This window comes from Drosophila persimilis, unplaced genomic scaffold, assembly GCF_003286085.1.
Source record: "Drosophila persimilis strain 14011-0111.01,24,50 unplaced genomic scaffold, DperRS2 tig00000191-arrow-pilon, whole genome shotgun sequence".
In the NCBI taxonomy this organism is placed as follows: Eukaryota; Metazoa; Arthropoda; class Insecta; order Diptera; family Drosophilidae; genus Drosophila; species Drosophila persimilis.
The window spans coordinates 9,209,290-9,229,122 of record NW_020825298.1 but is presented as its reverse complement, the minus strand read 5'-3'; the positions used below and the strand labels follow the sequence as shown (position 1 = coordinate 9,229,122).

Genomic DNA, 19,833 nt, shown 5'->3' with positions numbered 1-19,833 from the left:
TCTCGATTTTATATATGCGACTCTCGAAAAGAAAATCCATCGAATAATTCCAACATGTTCTACTAATGTTTAAGATATTTTGTTGCTTTATTTAGTTTTGCCTTGTTGAACAGGGTTCCATTACAGCAAATATTTTGTGTATTTTCGATAGGAGGATTCTCTATAATGCCGACAATAAATAACAAAACTCACAAAGTACAATTTAATCTAAAGAAAGGATTATACATACATATGTACTCTATATACTCGTAGATCTGCATCTGCACAAATATGTAATGGCAATTAGCCCAAGTAACGCACACACACAGAACGTTAGACGTGCTGGTCAGAGTTAGGGTTAGGGTTAGATGCTCAAAGGATGGTTTTGCATAGTATGCCATCGACATAACACATAGATACAATTACATAATGTATATTATTATCGCGTAACATTACAATTATTTAAATTCGAAAAGAGCGCAGAGAGGGGGAAAATCAAAGCGCTTAGTGTTTTCATCTTCTGGTATTCTTCTGTGTTCTTTGTGTGTGTCCGGAGAGGTTATATTAAAAACTAAGGGTCGCGCGTTTATCGTAAATCATTTATCATTCATCGACTAAGCGGCGGTTGGTTGGTTAATGCTACTAAAGTTAGACTTTTGGTACCCATAGAGATAATTCAACTAACGTTTACGTTTACATAAGAGTTATACAATCATTATCATATCATATCATCATAGTATCATATCATATGTATGTATATGTATGGGGGGTAGGCGGATATTACAATACTTTTTCCTTTTTGCCATGCTTTAGGGATGCTGCTTTATGCTCTATAAAGTACAAGTACTGTACATGAGCCAACACGGGCAATTCTCATTTAAGAATCCACTACTCTGCCTTTTTTGGTACAATTTTTGTTTTGTTTGTTTTTTTGTGCTTAAACATCTAGAGAATTTGACTTCTTTGCTTTATCATTTTATCATTCTATCATTTATGATTTATCTATCGTATGGACTAAAATTGAAGATACACAAACACACACATAGATCAAAAAATATACACACACATATGGATATAGGAATCTTTTTGCTTTTTTCTATATAGTTCTTTAGAGTGTAGGCTATGCTTATGGTATGTTCTTTATCGTTTTCGTTTTCTTTCATTATCTTCCTCTACTGCACTGCGATACTGTTGCTTGCTCAATAGAAAATGTTATATACAAGATGAGAGAGAGAAGTGTACATATATGTATAGTGTAGTGTAGTGATGGTGGATGTTTGTATGTATGTACATATTGAAGATTATTTAATTGGGATGTATTTTTCATTTATTTGTCAGCTGCCAAGGCGGTGGCTCCCCCATTGCTGTTTGTCTCCGAATGACGACGCGCCAGTAGATGATGATGATGATGATGGTTTTGATAGCTGCCGTACGGCATTCCATGACCATTCGGTGTGCACCCATTGCCAAAGGGCAGACCATCGAGATTTCCAATTTTACCCACAATTTTTGGTATCCTATCACTTTCCGATGAGGCATTGAGGCTGATCAGGCCGCTGCCACCGATGCTGGCTGTGCCAATGCCCCCACCGATTATGGGATGGTGATTCTGATGCGACTGATGCGAGTGATGATGATGATGATGATGATAACCAGCATGACTGTGGCTATGACTGTGACTATGATGATGATGATGGTTGTTGTGGTTGTGGTTGTTTATCATGGGCGTGCTCTTGCAAAGAGCAGCCGTGCCATTCCTGGACTCCAGATCCTGGGTCCCCTTCAGGGAGCTTGTCTTGCGCACCTGGAGGCCGCTGCGCTGCGACTGGTCGCAGCTCCTGCAGCGCGGCTTCTGTGCGGCTGTGCTCTGACGTTGCAACGCATTCAGATTGGCTGCCACGAGTCGGGCCTGCAGCGTCTTTGAGGGCGAAACGGGTGTGCTGTCATCTTCGCCAGTGGGCGGCGGCGTGGATGCACGGCTGGAGGCTGTCGACGAGGTTGCCGAGGACAGGCAGCTGCTGTTCGACTCCACTTCGGTATCGGCATCAGCATCGGCATGACCGTTCTCTGTAGTGCTCCTCTCCTGCTCCTGCTCCTGCTCCTCTGGTGCGGCAGCAACCACATCGTTACAAGCATCATCATCATCATCATCACTGGGCTGGGTGCTGGTGGGATGAGAAGCAACGACGGCAATGTGGTTATTAGTTGTGTTGCTGCTGTTGGCTACCGCTGTGAGTGTGCCATTTACGCTTTGGTCTGCTTCAGCATCGGCTTGTGCCACATCATCATCACTCATCGTCGCGGCCTTGCAGTCACCATTCGATATCACAATTTGCTGCTCCTTTTGATCCTTCTCCTTCTTCTCTTCCTCTTCCTCGTCCTGACTAGTTTTGCTTCCATCGGCCAGATCGATCCAATGCCCGCGATTATCGCGCACACCCTCGACAAGAGGTTCCAGCTTGTCCGAGAGTGTGGCAAAGGCCTGAAGGGACGCAACATCCAAAATATACATTTAATAATCACCGAAAAGGTGAGACTTAAGGGAAAGACATACCTCGTAGATGGGCATGCAAATGGAATCAATAAAGTTCACTTGCATCATGGGCAGCTCGTCCTCCTTTTCGCGATTCATGATATCCTTTAAGGGGAGATGAATAGATGCTTAGACTCTTACAATTATCACCGTTTAAGGATTCAGTTCTTACAATCGGAGTTATGTTCAGCTCCTGCTTCTCCATGTCGCCCTGCTCGAAGAACTCGGAGCTAACCAAATCGGCCACCCGCTTCTCAATCTCCCACGGCTTCGTGATGGCCGACAAATCACAGACAGTCATGCTCATGGCCCGCAGCAGAGCACGCGGCTCCTCGCCCACCCAATGGCTCAATGGCTGCTCCACGCTCTCCAAGAATGGGCCACGTTTTCTGAGGGGTACACGCAAAACAAACAAAACAGTTAAGCCTCAAGTTTCATTTGGGGTTTGTCTGCCTCGGAACTCACTTGAAATACACTGCCAAATCGGTGGACAGAATGGCATCTTCCAACACCCGTATAACCCTGCAATAATCATCGGAGGAGAGATTGGCCAGTATTTGATTTCCAGGGCTATTCAAAATCATCAGACACTGATCGAAATGATGATGCTCCATGGTGGATGTGGAGTACAGCTGCGCCAGAGGCGAAGAGGCTCTAAGAAGTGAGGTTTTTCTTTAGAATTGAAACACTTTTAAGGCACTTCCTCCAACGTACTTAATCTGAAAGGAGTTGTTAGTCCCTCGATGGTCGAGATCATGACACAGGCAGCCAATAATGAGAGCCAAGCATTCAATTTCGCCAAAGATCTTCCACCATTGTGTGGTCTAAAGAAAAGATGGTTATATTTCATGCTAAATTCGTTGTTCTGTTTCCACTCACCGTCAGAATGGCAAACATCATTTGGGCCACATTGAAGGCATGCCTCCAATTGTGATACGTAACATTGCGATAGTTCTTTTTGACGCTCAACAGCCAACGGCACAGCACTTCGTAGTCAATATGAAAACGCTCCACAAAATCGAGATCCAGAAACATGCGCAAACAGGCCTACAAATACAATAAAATTGGGGTATGTTCCAGGAAGATTTCCAAGAGAAACGTACCTTCAGTGTATCATCATCTTCAAAGTGGATGTCATCGAACTTAAAGTCGTGTAGGCGGAAATGTACGGCCGATGGGACACGAAGTCGCTATAAAGATATATCGAAGAGTGTTCAAGAAATTAATTTATTACAAAGCAGGTTTCTTCAAGGAGTTCTCTTAGGTTATGATTGGTTATATTTAAGGGTTAGAGGTCTAAGCTTTTGCTATAGATAACTTATTGCTTTTATTTTTTTTTTATTATTGCTTTTTATTTATTGCTTTACTAGATTAAGAATTATCAAATGATAATTTTTAAATATTCCTTATTCCGTAAATTCCTTAAAACCTCTATAAACTATTCATTGGGTTGTGGTATTCCTACAAAATTAATTATGTATCAACAAATGTCCTTCCTAATCTATTAAATCTGCTTGGAACTTTGCTTAAGCATCTCCTATTCCACAAAATCTCTTCCAAAAAGTAAATAAAAACCAAAAATCTCCCGCACGGACCCTCATCTCCTGGCTGGCTGGGTGGCTGTCAGGGAAATATTAATGGCGCTACTTTAGCCACCAAAGCGGAATAGAGAAGTACCCCGCACAAAGGAAAAAAAAACCTACAGCATAGCCGCAGGGGGGCCAAAGTCACTGTCGAGAAGTGCAAGAAAAAAAGGGTTCGGTCTCTTCCTTGATGCGGTAATCGCCTCGCATCGCTCTGTGTCCGTCGTGAAAGTAAAGCCAAAGCCTAGTATGGCATAATTTTAATTAAAATTAATAACATCCCAAGATCTTCGTCTCCGGCTGACAAGCCGACAGGCGGTCATAATTTTCCTCGAGCATAATTACAGCAAGTGTCCGACTGGGAGACAAATGGAAAAGGACTACTCGACTGGACTACGGCCTCCTGGTGCTTGCACCCTCTCTCTCTCTGGTATAAAAGTTTCCTTTTGTCATACTTTTGTGCGAACAAACTAATTAGAACTGTCAACACGCCGGTCGGTTGGTCGGTTTGGTTGGTTGGTCGTGGGTTAAGGGAAAAGACCCTCCCGACACGACAGCTTGTTGCTGCTGTTTCTGTTTCTGTCAGCAGCGGCAATAAAAAACCGTGAAGTAAAAGCCCCACAGCTCCATGGGACAATGGCAGCAGTGGGGACAGGACGGCACAGCACAGGACAGGACACCTTTATTTATGGCCTGACATAAAAATTAAGAGCGCAAAGCAGTCCGGCAGTGACCTTTTTCCTATCTACAAATGAAGTGAACGCAAATAAAATTAACCAAAAGCAAGTGCCCCTCCGAGACGCCGACGACGACGAGGTAGAACTGAAAACTTACACGCAACCGATGGGCCTCGTCCATGGTGGCCGAGGCATGATAGCTGAGCACCTCCAGGGTGACGCTCTGCTTGGCCATTGCCACGATGGCCTTCTCGTACATGTGCGTGTTGTGAATGCCCATGCCACAGAAGATGGCGAACGCCTCCACAAAGTTCTCATCGTTTTTGGTAAAGTCCTAAAGGGAAAACCGAATGAAAACTTTGGGGTGAAGATCGCTGATTCCCTTGTGGGCCACTTACCAGTTCATTGAATTTGTTTATCAACTGAATGACGCCTATAATCTGTCCCAAAGAGTTCTTGATGGCCATGCACAGGATCGATCGATGCTTGAAGCTGGAGTTCTCGTCCACTTTCGAGTCGAAGCGATCGTCCTCGTAGGCATTCGGCACCATCACAGTCTCCCCCGTGGTGGCCACATGCCCGGTGATGCCAATGTTGATGGGGAAACGCGACTCGTAGGGGCTGGTGCGCGAGGTGGCCTCCTCCTCGCGGAGGTCGTTCGCCTCAAAGTCAAAGACCCGCGAGAAGCTGCCCTTGTCCGCCTCGTGGACGAGCAGTATCTGGACGCGCTGGCACTGGATGAGACTCTGCATGTGCGTGAGTATGCGGAAGACCATGTGCTCGATGGTGCTCTGCTCCTCGAAGATCATGCGTGCGAGGTCCAGCAGCACTTGATTCCGTTTGATTTCCAATTGAGATTTCTCGTACAGTTGGGCATTGCGCAGTCCGATGCCACAGAATTGCAGATACGAGGCAAAGACCTGTCCGGTAAAGAGCCAAAAGGATTAAAACACACAGAAAGCCACGCCACAGAAAATGACGTTGAAAAATTCCATAAAAATATGAGAGCACGCACCACACATACACAAAAGATGGATAATCCCCGATGGCATTTTGTCTGACATTCTGCTAAGCTTTCTTAACAGGTTTCCCCCCTTTTTTCCTTTGTGTTGAATAATGAATGCAATTTGCCTCTGGGGCCAAAAGTAGAAGGAGAAAGAAGAGACTCTGCTCTGCAGTGAGCTGCAGCTCTTATGTGGCTTATAGCCGAAACAAAAGACACCATCAGACCCCATTCATTCACCCATCCATCTACCCATCTACCCATCTACCCATCTATCCTCTTATCCATTCAGTCAGTCAGTCATTCACTTCCGGTCGCACACACCCGCCCTCTCCCGCACTGCACCGCACTGCACTGCACTCACCTTTTCATCGATTTCGGAGAAGCACTCGCCATTCACTTTGTTGATGACTTGAGCAACGCCAATCACATCCCCAGAGGAGTCCTTGATGGGCATGCACAGGAGGGCCTTTGTCCGGTAGCCGGTCAGCGAATCGATTTCACAATTGAACCGATCATCCTGTGTACGCGGGTGAGACAAAAATATACGGGAGAGAATTAATTTATCAGTTATATATGTATGTATACAAATATATTTCCCACAAATTTGATAGACAAAAAGTTTTGCATTTACTTAAATTGTATTTAAAAAGAGAGAACGTGAGAAAATGTCTTTTCTTATGAACCTTTTACTGCCCTTCACACTTTTTGCTAAGCCATAGTGGGAGAGAGAAGGAGAAAGAGTAAAAGCAAACCAATTGATAAGAAGCTTAGGAATCACTGCTAATCATAATCTTCGAGAAATTGCAATAGTAACTGTACAGTAGCTTCAGTACCACCCTATGCTAAGCCACACTGTAAGAGGGAGAGATAGAGAGAGAGATGGAGATGGAGGGCGATGCGCGAGGCGCCGGGGGGCAGACCACATACAGTAGTCGAGATACGGTAGATATTCAGAATAAGTTTCTAAATATTTTAGGTATATAAGGGGAATATTTGTATCTAATATTTGAAAATATTTACTATGTTCTTTTATATGTAAACTTCCTTATTTTACGAGTACTATATTTGGACTTCTATTACTATTTCTACTCGACATTGACACACATTCTCCCCCCAAAAGGCTTTATCTTGCTTCTTACCACTAAAAGAAAGTACTGTTCTGTTGTTAGCCCATTTTGGGGTTATCATGTTGTTGGCTTCGGTAAACGCCCCAGACGTCTGGCCTGTTGACTGACATTTGTTTGTGGAGCCACTTAGTTCAGTCAAAAGTCCACACGATCTGCGCACTCGAGCACAGCGAAATGTCTAATAATACGAATAAACCGAATAATGCCTTTCATTCACACCAAAAATCGGCTGTGGCTGTGGCTGTAGTTGCTGTTGCTGTTGGGGCTGCGGCGGTGGTGTCTGTCTGTATTTGGCTCAATTTATCTGCGCTCTGGTCGCGCTGTCTGGTACCGGTGTCAAATATTGTTGTGCCTTGATTAATTGTGCCAACAAAATCAGAGGAAGATCTATCTTTATGTGGCTCCCAGGCCCAGTCCCAGTCCGAGTCCCAGTCCGATCTGCTGGTTGTGCGTCATATTTGCTCGGGAGTTTATCTACATTTTTGGCGGCGGCTTAAGTTGACTTAAGCGAAGAGAAACAGAAACAGAACCATTCCAAGGCTTCAATTAAAGCCTTAACTTGAGAAATAAGAGAAAAAAGAAGAGTGGCCATATCTGGGTGGGTCTGAGGGGGCCTGTGGCTATGATATAACATTGCCTAACACGGCCTTGTCTTTGCCACAAGATTAATTACGCTCCAATTGGCAGACAGGCCCGCAAGAAAAACTGCCAAAAAATATAAAACAGAGACACAGAGAGGGGGAGAGAGCGAAAGAGAGAAGAGGGGGCAGAGATATCGCGGAGCAAAGAATGAAAGGAAAATGTGAAAAGTGTTCAGTGAGCAATTCAATTGAAAACTTAAAGAGCAGGAGAGCAGAGCACATCCGTCCGACATGTGTGTGGGCCGGAACCGGACCGGATCCCATTCTCCCATAAATCTCACAATCAGATGGAAGACATCTACTCCTGCTCCTGCTTTTTGCTTTTACTCCTGCCCCCAAAGAATGTTCTAAGAATGCCCCTCAATGACGTGATTTATGGTCTCTTTTTGGCATACAAATTTGTCAAATTTCGCTCTTAAAGATAGACAGAGACATTCTCTGGCTAAAGTACTGACCTGGTAAGCATCTGGTATATTGACGGGCTCCCCGCTTTCGGCCACATGGCCGGCAATGCCCGTGCCCCAGGCCACACGGACCTCCTCCTGCTGCTCCATCTCCTCCACGGTGCTCCGGGGGCACACATCGAACAGCTTCGAGACGAGGCATCTGCAACGTGGCGGAGAAGAGAAGAAAATAAGTTGAAAGAATTATAAATTGTGTTGCAAATTGCACAGCCCCCCCCCCCCCCCACTGCCCATTCGCCCCTCTATTGTTCCGTGGAATACAAGGCAAAGTTTAGCTCTAGTCTGGCAGCTTCCTTCCTTCCTGCCTGGCGGTGCTCCTCTTCTCGTATCCTTTTTCGCTATCCTTTAGCTGTTCGCTCTTTAAAAACTTTTTGTGCGGATGGCAGAGTGGCAGCAGAAGGAGTCGGAGTCGGAGTCGAGTATTTGCCAAATGCGCGTGCAGACAATTGCAATTAGCGTTGCCAGCAAAATGGCGTCATACGATGCATACAAAATGGCTGCTGCTGCTGCTACTGCTGCACGCTACATGCCACATGCCACCCCTGCCTTTCCTGCCACACATTCTGCTAAAGGTTTCTCCCCTGCCCCCTCCTGTCTGCATGGCATTTATGGCGGGAACATCAAGCGTAGAGCCACGCATTCGCATTCGAAATCATAAAATCCCAAAAATAAATGCCATCAAAATGTTGCCAAAGACAGGGTTGAAGCTGAAGTTGAAGCTGCCGCTGCACTCTGCCACTCTGCCAGGGGAGTCATGCCACATTCTACCAAACAAAATGAAGTCATCCACAAATTGTATGGAAAAAAAACCACTCGCCTGATTGCTATTGGAAAACTTTTCTTTCAACAAAACAAAAAAAGGAATTGTAGTACAAAATATTAAGGATTTATATTTAGAAAACTATAAGCGAATTAAGGGATTTTTGAAAGGATTTAAGAGGGGAATTAAATCAGAGATTAAGGTAGGATTTACAGATATGTAAATCAAGGATTACAGATGAAGCAGGGGTCAAAGAACACACCATTGTGGCATGCCCAAAACTACAAAAAACTACAATGCTGCAGCCCCCAGCTGGGCGGCAAAGCACCAAGCCAATCATCCATGGAAAATCTATGAAAAACATCTGCGGTCAAACGTTCATTTCGAAAACTGGACTCACAAATAAAATTGAAAACTTATAGACCTGCCAGCTAGTGGTTCCACAACTTCTCGCAGGCTAAGAATTGTATTGTTAACCTTCAAATTTATAAATAAAAAAACTAAATAAAAACTACATGCACCAAAGCATTCCTTCATTCCCCAACTTCTATCCCAACCAAAACAGATCCTAGTGTTTAGTTAACGCACTTCTTGAGTCCATCGGGTCCATTGCAGCGTCCTTGCACCAGGAACAGCGATCCGCGATCCGCATTCAACAAAATGGAGACATTCTGCAGTATCTTGTGGCAGAGCGTGCGGACTTCCAGTTCATTGCAGATATCCTTTACCTAAGAGATCGAAAAGATGGACAATTATTTGCATAAGAAATGCGCCAATTGATACAAATGTATCTCTATCTATAGATAGAGCGAGACAATAACGCCTGACGTCTTTTGAATGTTTGCCGATAGCAACGTCAATTGGAAAGCCAAACAGAAAGCCAACAAACAAACACGTCAACGCGTAAACGTTGTAAGCTCTATTAATAGATACGTAGATACACAGATACATTTGGAGGCGACAATGGACACTCACCAGTTCAAAAATGATTTCCTTTTCGTCGAGTTGCTTGAGCTCGTTGCGCGACAGCCGCTGCGGTCGCTGGATGCAATGATAGAACTGGTACGAGGACGAGGATCCGCCCCCACTGCCTGGGGAGCCTCCACCACCAGCACCGCCACCAGTGCCTGCGGTTCCTGCTGCCGCACCGCTGCTGATGCTGCCCGAACTGCTGCTGCCCACCGCCCCGCCTGCCTGGTAGTGGCTGTGCTGGCTGTGGTGCAGATGCTGGTGCGGATGATGGTGGTACGAGTGGCCGTGGTGGTGGCTGTGATACTGATACTGTCCCGCCACAACGCCCCCCACATTCTGCAGATTCGAACAGGATCCGCCCACACCCACGCCGTTGTCCATCATCGGCGGCCCAATGCTCAAGAACGTCGGCGTCCCGTCGATGGTGTTCACAATCGGCTTCAGCAGTCCACCGCGCTCAAATTCGTGAGCAGAGATTTTCCTGTAAGTAAATCTCTCTATAGTCTTGTCCACTGATTGGTGGGTTGGGCTCTCCTGTACTTACCGCACTGGTGTGGTGGCTCCAGAGCCGCCACGCGAGGAGCTCGTCTGTCCATTGGGATGTGTGGGTGAGCTGCTGGAACAGACCACATCATTGCCCGCCGTGGTGGCATGGGAGACCAGCCAGGCATCCACCGTTTGACGTGTGGCTTTTCTACGGAACGAGAAATGGAGGATGTGGATTAGACTAGGGCGATAATATATGATTTATATCTGATAAGGAAACAACAGATGTCTGGACTCGTTCTGCAAGACCTTCCTCCATAAGATTCCAAACATCAGATTGATTTCTACCCAATTTATTTATATTTCTAGAATAGTCGTATGCTCCGAAGGATTCCTCGTTTCCAATATATATTATCCCTTCGAAAGCTCTTGCCTCACTGCCCTCCCTCCTGCCACAGCACTCCCTCCACCAGTTCCTGCAGCCTGCATCCTCCCCCTCCTGAGTTGTGTCTGCGAGTCTCTCCATTTAGAAAAAATCACTAAATGAACTGCTGGACACACGCTCCAGGATATTCTAGCGATATGCATGCGTGCCGCATAAAATTGTCTAATAAAAGACCCAGCTCATAAATATTCAGACGGCGAGAAGGCTCCTCCCGTACTACTATCTTCCGTCTCTCATCAGTATGTGGCCTTATAGGCACGCGCTTCTGGCATAAAAACCACCATCCATGGAGCACCCCTAGGACCCAGACCAGAGCCACAACAGCAGCAATCACAGCGGGCCACAGCCAGAGAAAGGGGGAAAGGAGGAAGGAGTATTGGTTGAAAAAGAGGAGACCTTTTCCAGGACAAGCGGCATATTCTTATGCAAAGTACAAACATACAGACACACACCACACCACACACCCCTTTTGTCCAGCCTCCTGTTTAATGTCCTGCCCCGCAGACAGAGAGGGAGAGAGAGACAGGGGCTAAACGGAACGCTCTGTCCTGCCTGCTCGACCATGAAAATAAAGCCCAATTTATGTTTTTAGTTGTTAGTGATTTTTATTATGTGTCATAGACAACTCCTCTTCCTCTGCCTCCCCCTCTGCCTCTCCCTGCCCCCTTTGCATGCCTCTGTGGATGTGTCCCCTGCTGTGGGAAAAGGCAATTTCCGGTTTATAGCGGAAACCAGCTAGCCCTCGCTCGGTTCATGGCCAACGCGTCCCCTTCCACCCAGGCGCTGCCTTTACCATAAATATGGCCAGAGAGTGTCAACACCAGCGACCAAACGTGGCAGTGGCATGTGGCAGTGTGTCAGTGCGACAGGGAGGCAGTTGCAGTTGCAAATTTTCGAATTTATCAGTGGAAAATACGAGTAGATTATTTGCATGGCATACTCGTATGTAGAGCGCATATTGTATTGATGGAACATCTGCTTAAGAGCACATGCAATTTATGTACGTCCCCCCCCCCTGCTGTGGACATGACTCGAAGGGTATCGACGGGTATCGAAGGGTATCGACGGGTAATCGGATTGGAATTTGGGAGGAGCGGGTGGCGAAACTTATTGATTCGACAAAATTCTCCCTCAAGTTGGACCAAGAAATGGGTGGGGGAAAAGGGAATGAAAGGTTCTTTGAAGATACCAAATATTTGCTGGTTTTTGGGGGAAACCCATCTCTCAGCTAAAGAGCTACTAAAGGTATCTGCATTGGAGTATTTGTATCTATTGATATGTATCTATAGCTTTTTGACTGTCTGCCCATCAAATCAATCTATTCAATGAATGACATGATCTCCATATACGGAGACATTCATTTGTCTTGGTACAAACCTTCTCCCGTTTATAGATTTCAGTTGCAGTTCCGATTATGTCATCACTAGTAGTATTCATTGATCTATTCACTATCAGATTTCATCCATTCATCTGATAGGGTGATATTTCTTATATTAATCCATCTATTCCTCTGGCGATTCTTCCCTTTATACCCCTATTCCTTCTCCTATAGAAACTATATATTCTATATCTCTATCCTTTATGTCTTACCTTATAAAATAATCCTGTACAAATTCCTGATTCTCATCCAGCCAGGCCTCCATTCGCGCATGCTCTGGATCGTAGGGGGGTCTGCTGTGCTGCGGCGACGACGACGCATGATGCTGGTAGGACTGATGCTGGTGTTGCCACTGCTGCTGTTGCTGTTGTTGCTGCTGTTGCTGCTGTTGCTGCTGCTGCATCGACGGCTGTGTGGCATACAGCTGCAGCTGTGGATAGGCGGAGGAGAGGGCTGGTGGGGGTGCCGCAGCAGTCGATCCAGACCCAGATCCAGATCCAATATTATTCTGATTGCTGCTGCTGCTGCTGCTCAGCGGCTGATAGTGGTGGGCGGGTGATGGCTGGTGTGCGGCTGGTGGCAGGGGGACACCGGTGCGTGTGGCAAGGAGGAGCGAGTGCTCGCCGTAGCCATAGCCGTACCCTGTGCCCCCCTGCTCCGCATTCATTCGCAACGGGGTCGTCGCCGGCTCTTCAATGCTCCGCAAATGCAGGCCTGCAAGAAAGGCAAAGGACGCAAAGGAGGAGATGAGTCTCTGAGTGGGGGATAAATGCATACATACAAATGGATTCATGAATATTTTTAATTCAAATTAAATGCGAATATTGGTCCGCTCTCTTTTTTATGGTTTTCCCCCCTTCCCTTTCCCTTTGGGTAATTTGTTCGCCATGTGGCATGCGAGTGTGCTGACAGTTTTATGAGCATTCCTTTCGGCCACACATCTCTTTCACATCTATTTCACACTGGAATGCCCCGTTTCTCTGTCTCTCTTACATCTCATTCCTGCCACTCGATTGATGCCACATTTGCAATGCAAATGTGGGTCATACATGGGACATATCCTTTAAGGCACACGCCACTCGGCACGTGACCAGCAGCGATGCCACCATCCATCCATTTATCACATCCCAGAGCAAAAGTGTCACTGTTTTTGGTACCCTTTCAGCAGATGAGAGTACGCCTCGTTTTGCCAGCAAGTTGGCAAAGCAGGAAGCACAAAGAACTATACGCCACATAGAGTATGTTTCTAGTAGAATACGGATCACGGATTACTCCGTGAATCACTCAAAAGCAACAGCTCTTTCTCTCAGCATCGCAAAGCCCTGGCTTTACCCTGCCTCTCCTTCTCTTTCTAACCCACACCCACTATCGCAGAGCAACACGCTCAACGCCCGCTCTCACCATCTCGTCACCTTTGGATCCTCTCTGAGCGAGTCGTCTCTCTCTCTCTCTCACTGGCACATGCACAGCAATGGGACAGGCAGTGAACAAGAATAAACATGCACGGGAATGGGACTGGGACTGGGACTGGGACTGGCAGTGGACAACAACAAACGGTAGATCGTAAAGAAGGCAACGGAGGATTACACTGCACACAATCTCGTAGTAAATTCTTGGGTAGGAAATATATTTATTTACATATACTCCTAATCTGTTCCTTACTCAAGAAATCAATGAGAAATTGATGGAAACTTGTGGCAAAATTCAGAAAAATTAAAGACATTCTACCAAAGAAAAAAGGCATCTTCCAAGGGTATGCCAAGGTTTTTCCGTTCTTTTCTACCATTTTCTTTGTACTCCATTTCAATGGATATATCCTAAAGAAAAATCTGGAAGAATAACAAGACTTTTTTTCATAATTTTGTGGATTCTCAAGGATCGAAAGATCGTTTCACCATTTTATCTACTATTTACCAAAGAAAATCATCTGAAAGAGTATCCAAACCTTCGTTCTTTACATTTTTCGCTATTTTTTCCACTTTTGTCGCAATTTCCTCTTTCAATTTCCACAATTTTCGGGGGTTTCGAGGGTTTGAGAGCAAAATCACATAAATTTGTTCAATTGCTTTTCGGGAAGCTCATCAATTTGTCGCTTCTCTAGGGAACGAACTCCTTTCTCTCTCTTCCAGTTTCCCACTTTGCAACAATTAAGTGTCGAGGAGGACTCTCCTCCCCTGCTTTTTTCGACAGCGCGGCGTATACGTAATGTTCAATAAATAACATTCGACAGCCTGCCCTTAAAAAGTGTCTCAAGTTCAACATTAACCGGAAATATTGGCAATTTCCGTGAATTATTGACTCCTTGCAACATAAGTATCTTATCGGTACGAGTGTAGATGTATGTGTGTCTGTCTGTCTGCCGTTGAGCGCCTGATTAAGTGCTAAAAATAGATACAAAGATACATCAACCGACAAGCCAGCAGCAGCCCAGTAGCTGATGAACTGATGTCTGGAGAATGGATGCCCCAGGAAGCCCCCAAAAACAGTCTGACGGAAAGTCAAACACCATCCTTTGCTGAGGAAAACCTTTGTTGTTGCTTCTCTTAATTTTCCACATTTACCCCCTCCCTCTCCCCTCGTTCTAGAGCCTTGCTGTCTGGTTTATTTATTCCTTGGGAAAATATGATTTATGTTCTACTTTTCGACTCCCACCAAAAGGAAACAAACAAACGACTTGTGCTCTTGTCACTTGACAATTTGACTCTGACTCTGGCTTTCCCTTTGGCTTTTCCTTTGGATTTTCCTTGAAGCCCAAGCTTATCCAAAGCCAAGGTCTTTTATTCAAGTATTTTTCGATATTTATCTTTACTTTAGTTTCAGTTAAGAGTACATTTTTTATGGGTTTTCTGTGGTATTTATTTAAATCGATTATTTATCTTTTCGTTTTGTTGTGCAATTTTTGAATGCATTCCTTCAAACGAAGGAACAACAAAAAAACAAGGTATTCTTTTTTTAGTTATATTTTTTTTTTTAAGTCATAACTGTTATTATTCTAGAAATTTATGATTTAGTTCTTTCTTCCACGGCTTTAGCGGAGTTGCCTCTGCCACTCCAGTGGTTTTCTTCACATCTTGAAAATCTTGAAAATCATCTTCCTTTGTGGCCTTTTCTAAGGGGTTTTCCGCCTGAACGTCGAGTTGTTCGTTGCCTCAGAGGAAGAACAGTTTTTGCTTTTAATCCCTGATGCTGCAACCATTGTTCCAGTTGGTGCTGCCACAGATCCAACGAGTGACTGGATACGATACTCCAACGACAGCTCTCGGTAAAGAAAAAGGATTGCAGCAGGTCCATATTGTGACAGTGAAACGAGATTATTACTTTAATGCACTTTCGTATATTTTTTTCTCGGAAAACGACTTCCTTTATTTGATGAATGCGCCAATTAGAATGATCGTTTGCTTATAAATATTCCCAAAAGGGAGTTAGGGTTATCCTTCCACAATCTCCAGAGAAACCCATTGGTTCAAGCTGCCCCAAGAAGATCGCGGGCCCTCCCCAAATAGAAGCAAATAATTTTTAATTTAATAAACGTAACATCTTTCATAATTTTCCACTCAAGAAGTCATGCCTGCGTCATCTGTCCCTAGAATTGCTATCTTTTATTTCCCAGAAATTTGTAAAAGATAGAAAATTCGATTAAAATGGCAGAGTATTTTCTCTGTCATAATTTTCCGGGGGGGTCCCGTCACAGCCTTGGGGCTGGATTTTCTTGCAATTCCATTTGCGATTCTCTTTGGCATTAATTTCAGCTTTTCCTTCCACGATTTGTGTGTGTCTGCCCAGGAATTTTCATCTCGCAGATAAGCATCTCAGCATCTCGCAGATAATTGGCGGGTAAAAGGAGAAGATACTTCTGCTGTGTGTCTTGTATCTTTTGCTTTTAAGCTTTGCCACTAAGTCGGAAAGTTGGCTACTTAATGTTGCAAGACGGGTGAGGGGTGGTTATATATTAATATCCCTTAGGGGGGTGCCAAGGGAGATGCTGCTGCATGCCACACATGTTATGGTGCAGCAGCAGCAACCGAAACTGCCTCAAGAGCGGGGGAAAGAGAGAATTTAATCTTTTAAGCTGCATTTGCCTTGCCACACACTGAACATGCAACATGCTTAAGCTGCTGCAAAACATTTGGCAGACATTCCTTCCTCCCACACCCCCCCAATGTATCTGTATCTGGAGAGTTCCTTTGGCTATTTCCTGCTCTCGAAGTCAAATGACAAGTCGACAGCGGCGGTCGTGTGTGTCGAGTGGGTGGTGCCACACACCACACTGCCACAGCACTGCAGCAGCAGCAGCACCCACTGTCGCCGACACTTTGCTGCGGTTTGATGCGTCAGCTTTATGTAAGACATTCATATGGCCCCTACTTTTCTCCATCTTTCCTTGCACTCCTGCCCCCTCCCCATGGACTCATGGGAGATTGTTATACCCTCTGGCACTGCCTCTGCCCCTCCCTCCCTGATTCTGCACGACTTTCGCTCTCTCTCTCTCTCTCTCTCTTTGGGAAAATAGCATTATTTTTATACAACATTTGCAATGGAGTTTTTCTTTTAGCAGGAAATACCAAAGAAAAGAAAAGAAATGGAGGACGGGGGACTCTTATGCGAAGAATGGAATACACTCTTTGGGGAGGAATATTATATGATTTCAGTTTCTGATTTCATTTGCCAGACATCTTCCTCCGGCAGATACATATTTCAAGCCTTAATTAATAAATAACCATTCCCGTTCACCCCACCCCAAGTATCTGGGAGATGCAAATTTAAGAAAAGAAGAAGATTGATTGTTTTTCAATATTCCTCTTGAGCAAAGGATAGTTTTTCTGCTAAGATCTCTGATATTTCATTCATTTATCTTACAAATTTTAGAGATTGATATTTCAGGAAATTCTATTTCAAAGAATAATTTGATTTATTTTACATAATTATCCACAATGTGCTTAGAATCTACAAATGTATCTTGATTTTTAAGATTTCATAGATTTTTCTTTAGAACTCTGAAGTTTTCTTTATAGAAAACTTAATTTGAAATCTCTGGTCAGACGAGATGTTCCTCTTGGGAAGGAGGGCAGTCTCTCGGGTGATACATCTCTAAAAAGACGGCAGTATATATATCAATTGAATACCCGGTACTCATGGGAGTACAGTTATGTTTTGCCTTAATATATCTATTTATTTAGATACTTGGCTATCTTAATGTCGAGGCACGTGTGCCTCCGTGTGTAGCTTTCGTCTATATTCATCTCGAAACAAAAGTCGAGTACACCGACCTTTATCTTTTGGAAACTAATCTACTGAGATCCGAGGGGAACAAAATGATGCAGATGCAGTGAAGCACTCTACAGGTTACTCTAACTTGTTTCTTTGGAAACCTTAAAGTCTTTAAGCTCTTTGTAAAAGTTTTTGCTCCGTGTAACTACTGGAAAAGAAGACACAAGGCATCCATCCGTTCCATCCGTTCCACCTATGCACCGCCAAGTGTAAGTAAAGTTTTCCTCAAAGTTATGGCACTCCTTATCCAGGGTATTACCTCCACATACATATACATACATAAATACATGTGCCAGTAGTCGCATGAACATGTGTATGTGGCTGTAGTGCTTGTAGTGTGCATTGTTGTTTCTCTTGAGTGAAACGAAACGAAACCAAATGCAAATTGAATGTTGGCAAACGGCAAAATGGAAAAATGTGCAAAAGAGAGCAATTTTTTCCCTCAGTTTCCTCTGAGAGGCTTGGGTCGATGCCAAGGCCAGGGGGCAGTGGCAAAAAGGAGAGACTGGAATCTGGAGACTGGAGCTTCTGTATATGAAATAAGCTAGATATCCACACATCCTTCTCCTTCTTCCGTTTCCTTTTCTTTCCTCTCCTTTATGGATTGGCTTTTGCTCTTTTGGCGCTGAAGTCGACTCTGAAGTGTGCAAAAAACTTTGGTGACAAAATATTTATGAAAATCTCCCAAGACATGGCCCAAGGTTTTCCCATAGCAACATCTCTCCAGCTCTCTGCAATTTCTCACCTGTTGTGTTGGCTTTTACAAAAGAGTCTTCTTATGTTATTTGCTTGAAGTTTAAGAATAGAGTGACTTTTTACGAGTATATGTACGAGTATGTGGAAAACTATTCACATATTCTCATGCCCTGAACGGTGGCAGAAACTCAACATTTCCCTCAAGAGATTTGTACTTTTTTAAGCGTAAAAAGTGCCTGTAAAAGGCCAAGGATTGCAGATGAAATACCTTTTACTCTTACATTTATTTAAGCTTCGTTGCTTTTTCTATCTGAAGGGAAATAAGGAATGATTCCGCTTGAAACTCCATTATTTTAGAGACTGCTCTTTATTTGATATCTGTAATCTTTGTACCTGTATCTTTTATATTGAATTCTTGCCTTGCAAGTCCAAGGTCATAGCCTAATTATTTCTTCCTTTTCTTTTTTTTAAGTTTTAATTTCAGAGGTTCTTTAATTGAATAACAATTTTTGTAAAATTCATTCTTAGCTATTTTTTTTTTTGAATTTAATTTATATACAAAAAATGTATTCGTAAAAATTCCCATTTCAGGTTTACCTTTTTTTTAAATTTATTTCTTTTGGAAAAAATAATTAATCCATAAACCAAAATTTATTGAATAAATTAAGCCACCAGGAGGTTTTTTTCATTTATTATTTTTTAGCGTGAAGTTCGCATTTTTTTTTAAACTAAATTTATTCTAAATTTGGTTTAGCCCTGCTATTTTTTTGTTGTTTGTTTTTATTTAGACACGCAGAACATTTAAGGCTTCCCCGGCTAAGACCTCACCTGTTGCTGCCGCCTCGGACTGATGTTGCAATTGGGGACTGGGTAAAGGTGTTGGCTGCTGTTGCTGTTGCTGTTGTTGCTGCTGCTGCTGCTTGTTGCTGTTCTTATTCTTATTTTTGTAGCGACAACCACGAAATCGACACATACTTGCCGCTTGGCCCATGGGGCCCGCCAGCAATGCGAATGTTAGACCCTCCGTTTTAATGAATTGAATTTTATCAAACTTGAGCAATTCGGCAGCAAAACGTAAATTATATTTCTTTGTTGTTGCTGTTGCTGTTGTTGTTGTTGTTGGTGGTGGGGATGTTGTTGTGGTATCAATTTTGGTGATTTTCTTGCCACCGCAGAGTGGCAGCCACAACCGCAGAATGTTACCGAATGTTGCAAATTCTCGAGTTTTCGATTGATTTGTAAACTTTGGTTTTTTTGATCACTTGTGTTTTTCTTTTTCGTTATATTCGTATCAATATTATTATGAACTTTACGGGTGCTGCTGCTGGAGGTGCTACTGCTGCTATTGTTGTTGTTTTTTGTTGGTTTTTCACTTTGTTGAACTTTCATAATAACTGTGTTTCTTGTTTTTGTTTTTATTGTGTTTATTTACTTGACAAATTATTCAGTTATTCAATGGAGAGACAGAGAGACAAAGGGGAAGACCTGTTGAAGTTTGCGTTTCGTTGAATAAATTTATATTTTCAAAAAGAGAGAGAGAGAGAAAGAGAGGGACAGAGGATACGGGAATACCCTCTTCTTTTCCACTACGCGATGACCCTTGCCCCAAAACTTTGCAGACAGCTGATGGCCGCAGCAAAAGTTTTAGCCGCAAACTATTTCCAGAAGAGAGTTTCTTCCGAGAGTTTCTCCCTGAATAAATTTATATTTATAGAATATGCAAGCCAAATGTTTCAACAGCAGAGAGAAGCGAGACTCTGTGGCCCTTTAAAGCGAAGAAGTATTCCCATTCCTGTTCTTGATCTACAGGCAATCATC

General features: G+C 43.9%; 1 protein-coding gene across 1 annotated transcript; it reads right to left on the bottom strand.

Annotated features, from left to right (window-relative positions):
- Positions 1–63: 63 nt before the first annotated feature.
- Positions 64–19,391, bottom strand: LOC6588810 (dual 3',5'-cyclic-AMP and -GMP phosphodiesterase 11). The gene is made up of 16 exons (XM_026989082.1): positions 18,844–19,391; positions 12,264–12,765; positions 10,287–10,436; positions 9,746–10,223; positions 9,359–9,498; positions 8,002–8,152; positions 6,140–6,295; positions 5,171–5,692; positions 4,930–5,106; positions 3,616–3,702; positions 3,392–3,559; positions 3,227–3,336; positions 2,978–3,166; positions 2,685–2,901; positions 2,534–2,617; positions 64–2,461 (listed from the first exon to the last, which is right to left on the bottom strand). The coding sequence occupies exons 1-16, from the start codon at positions 19,004–19,006 to the stop codon at positions 1,307–1,309; spliced, it is 4,449 nt and encodes a 1,482-aa protein (XP_026844883.1). The 5' UTR covers positions 19,007–19,391; the 3' UTR covers positions 64–1,306.
- Between the last annotated feature and the right edge of the window lie 442 nt (positions 19,392–19,833).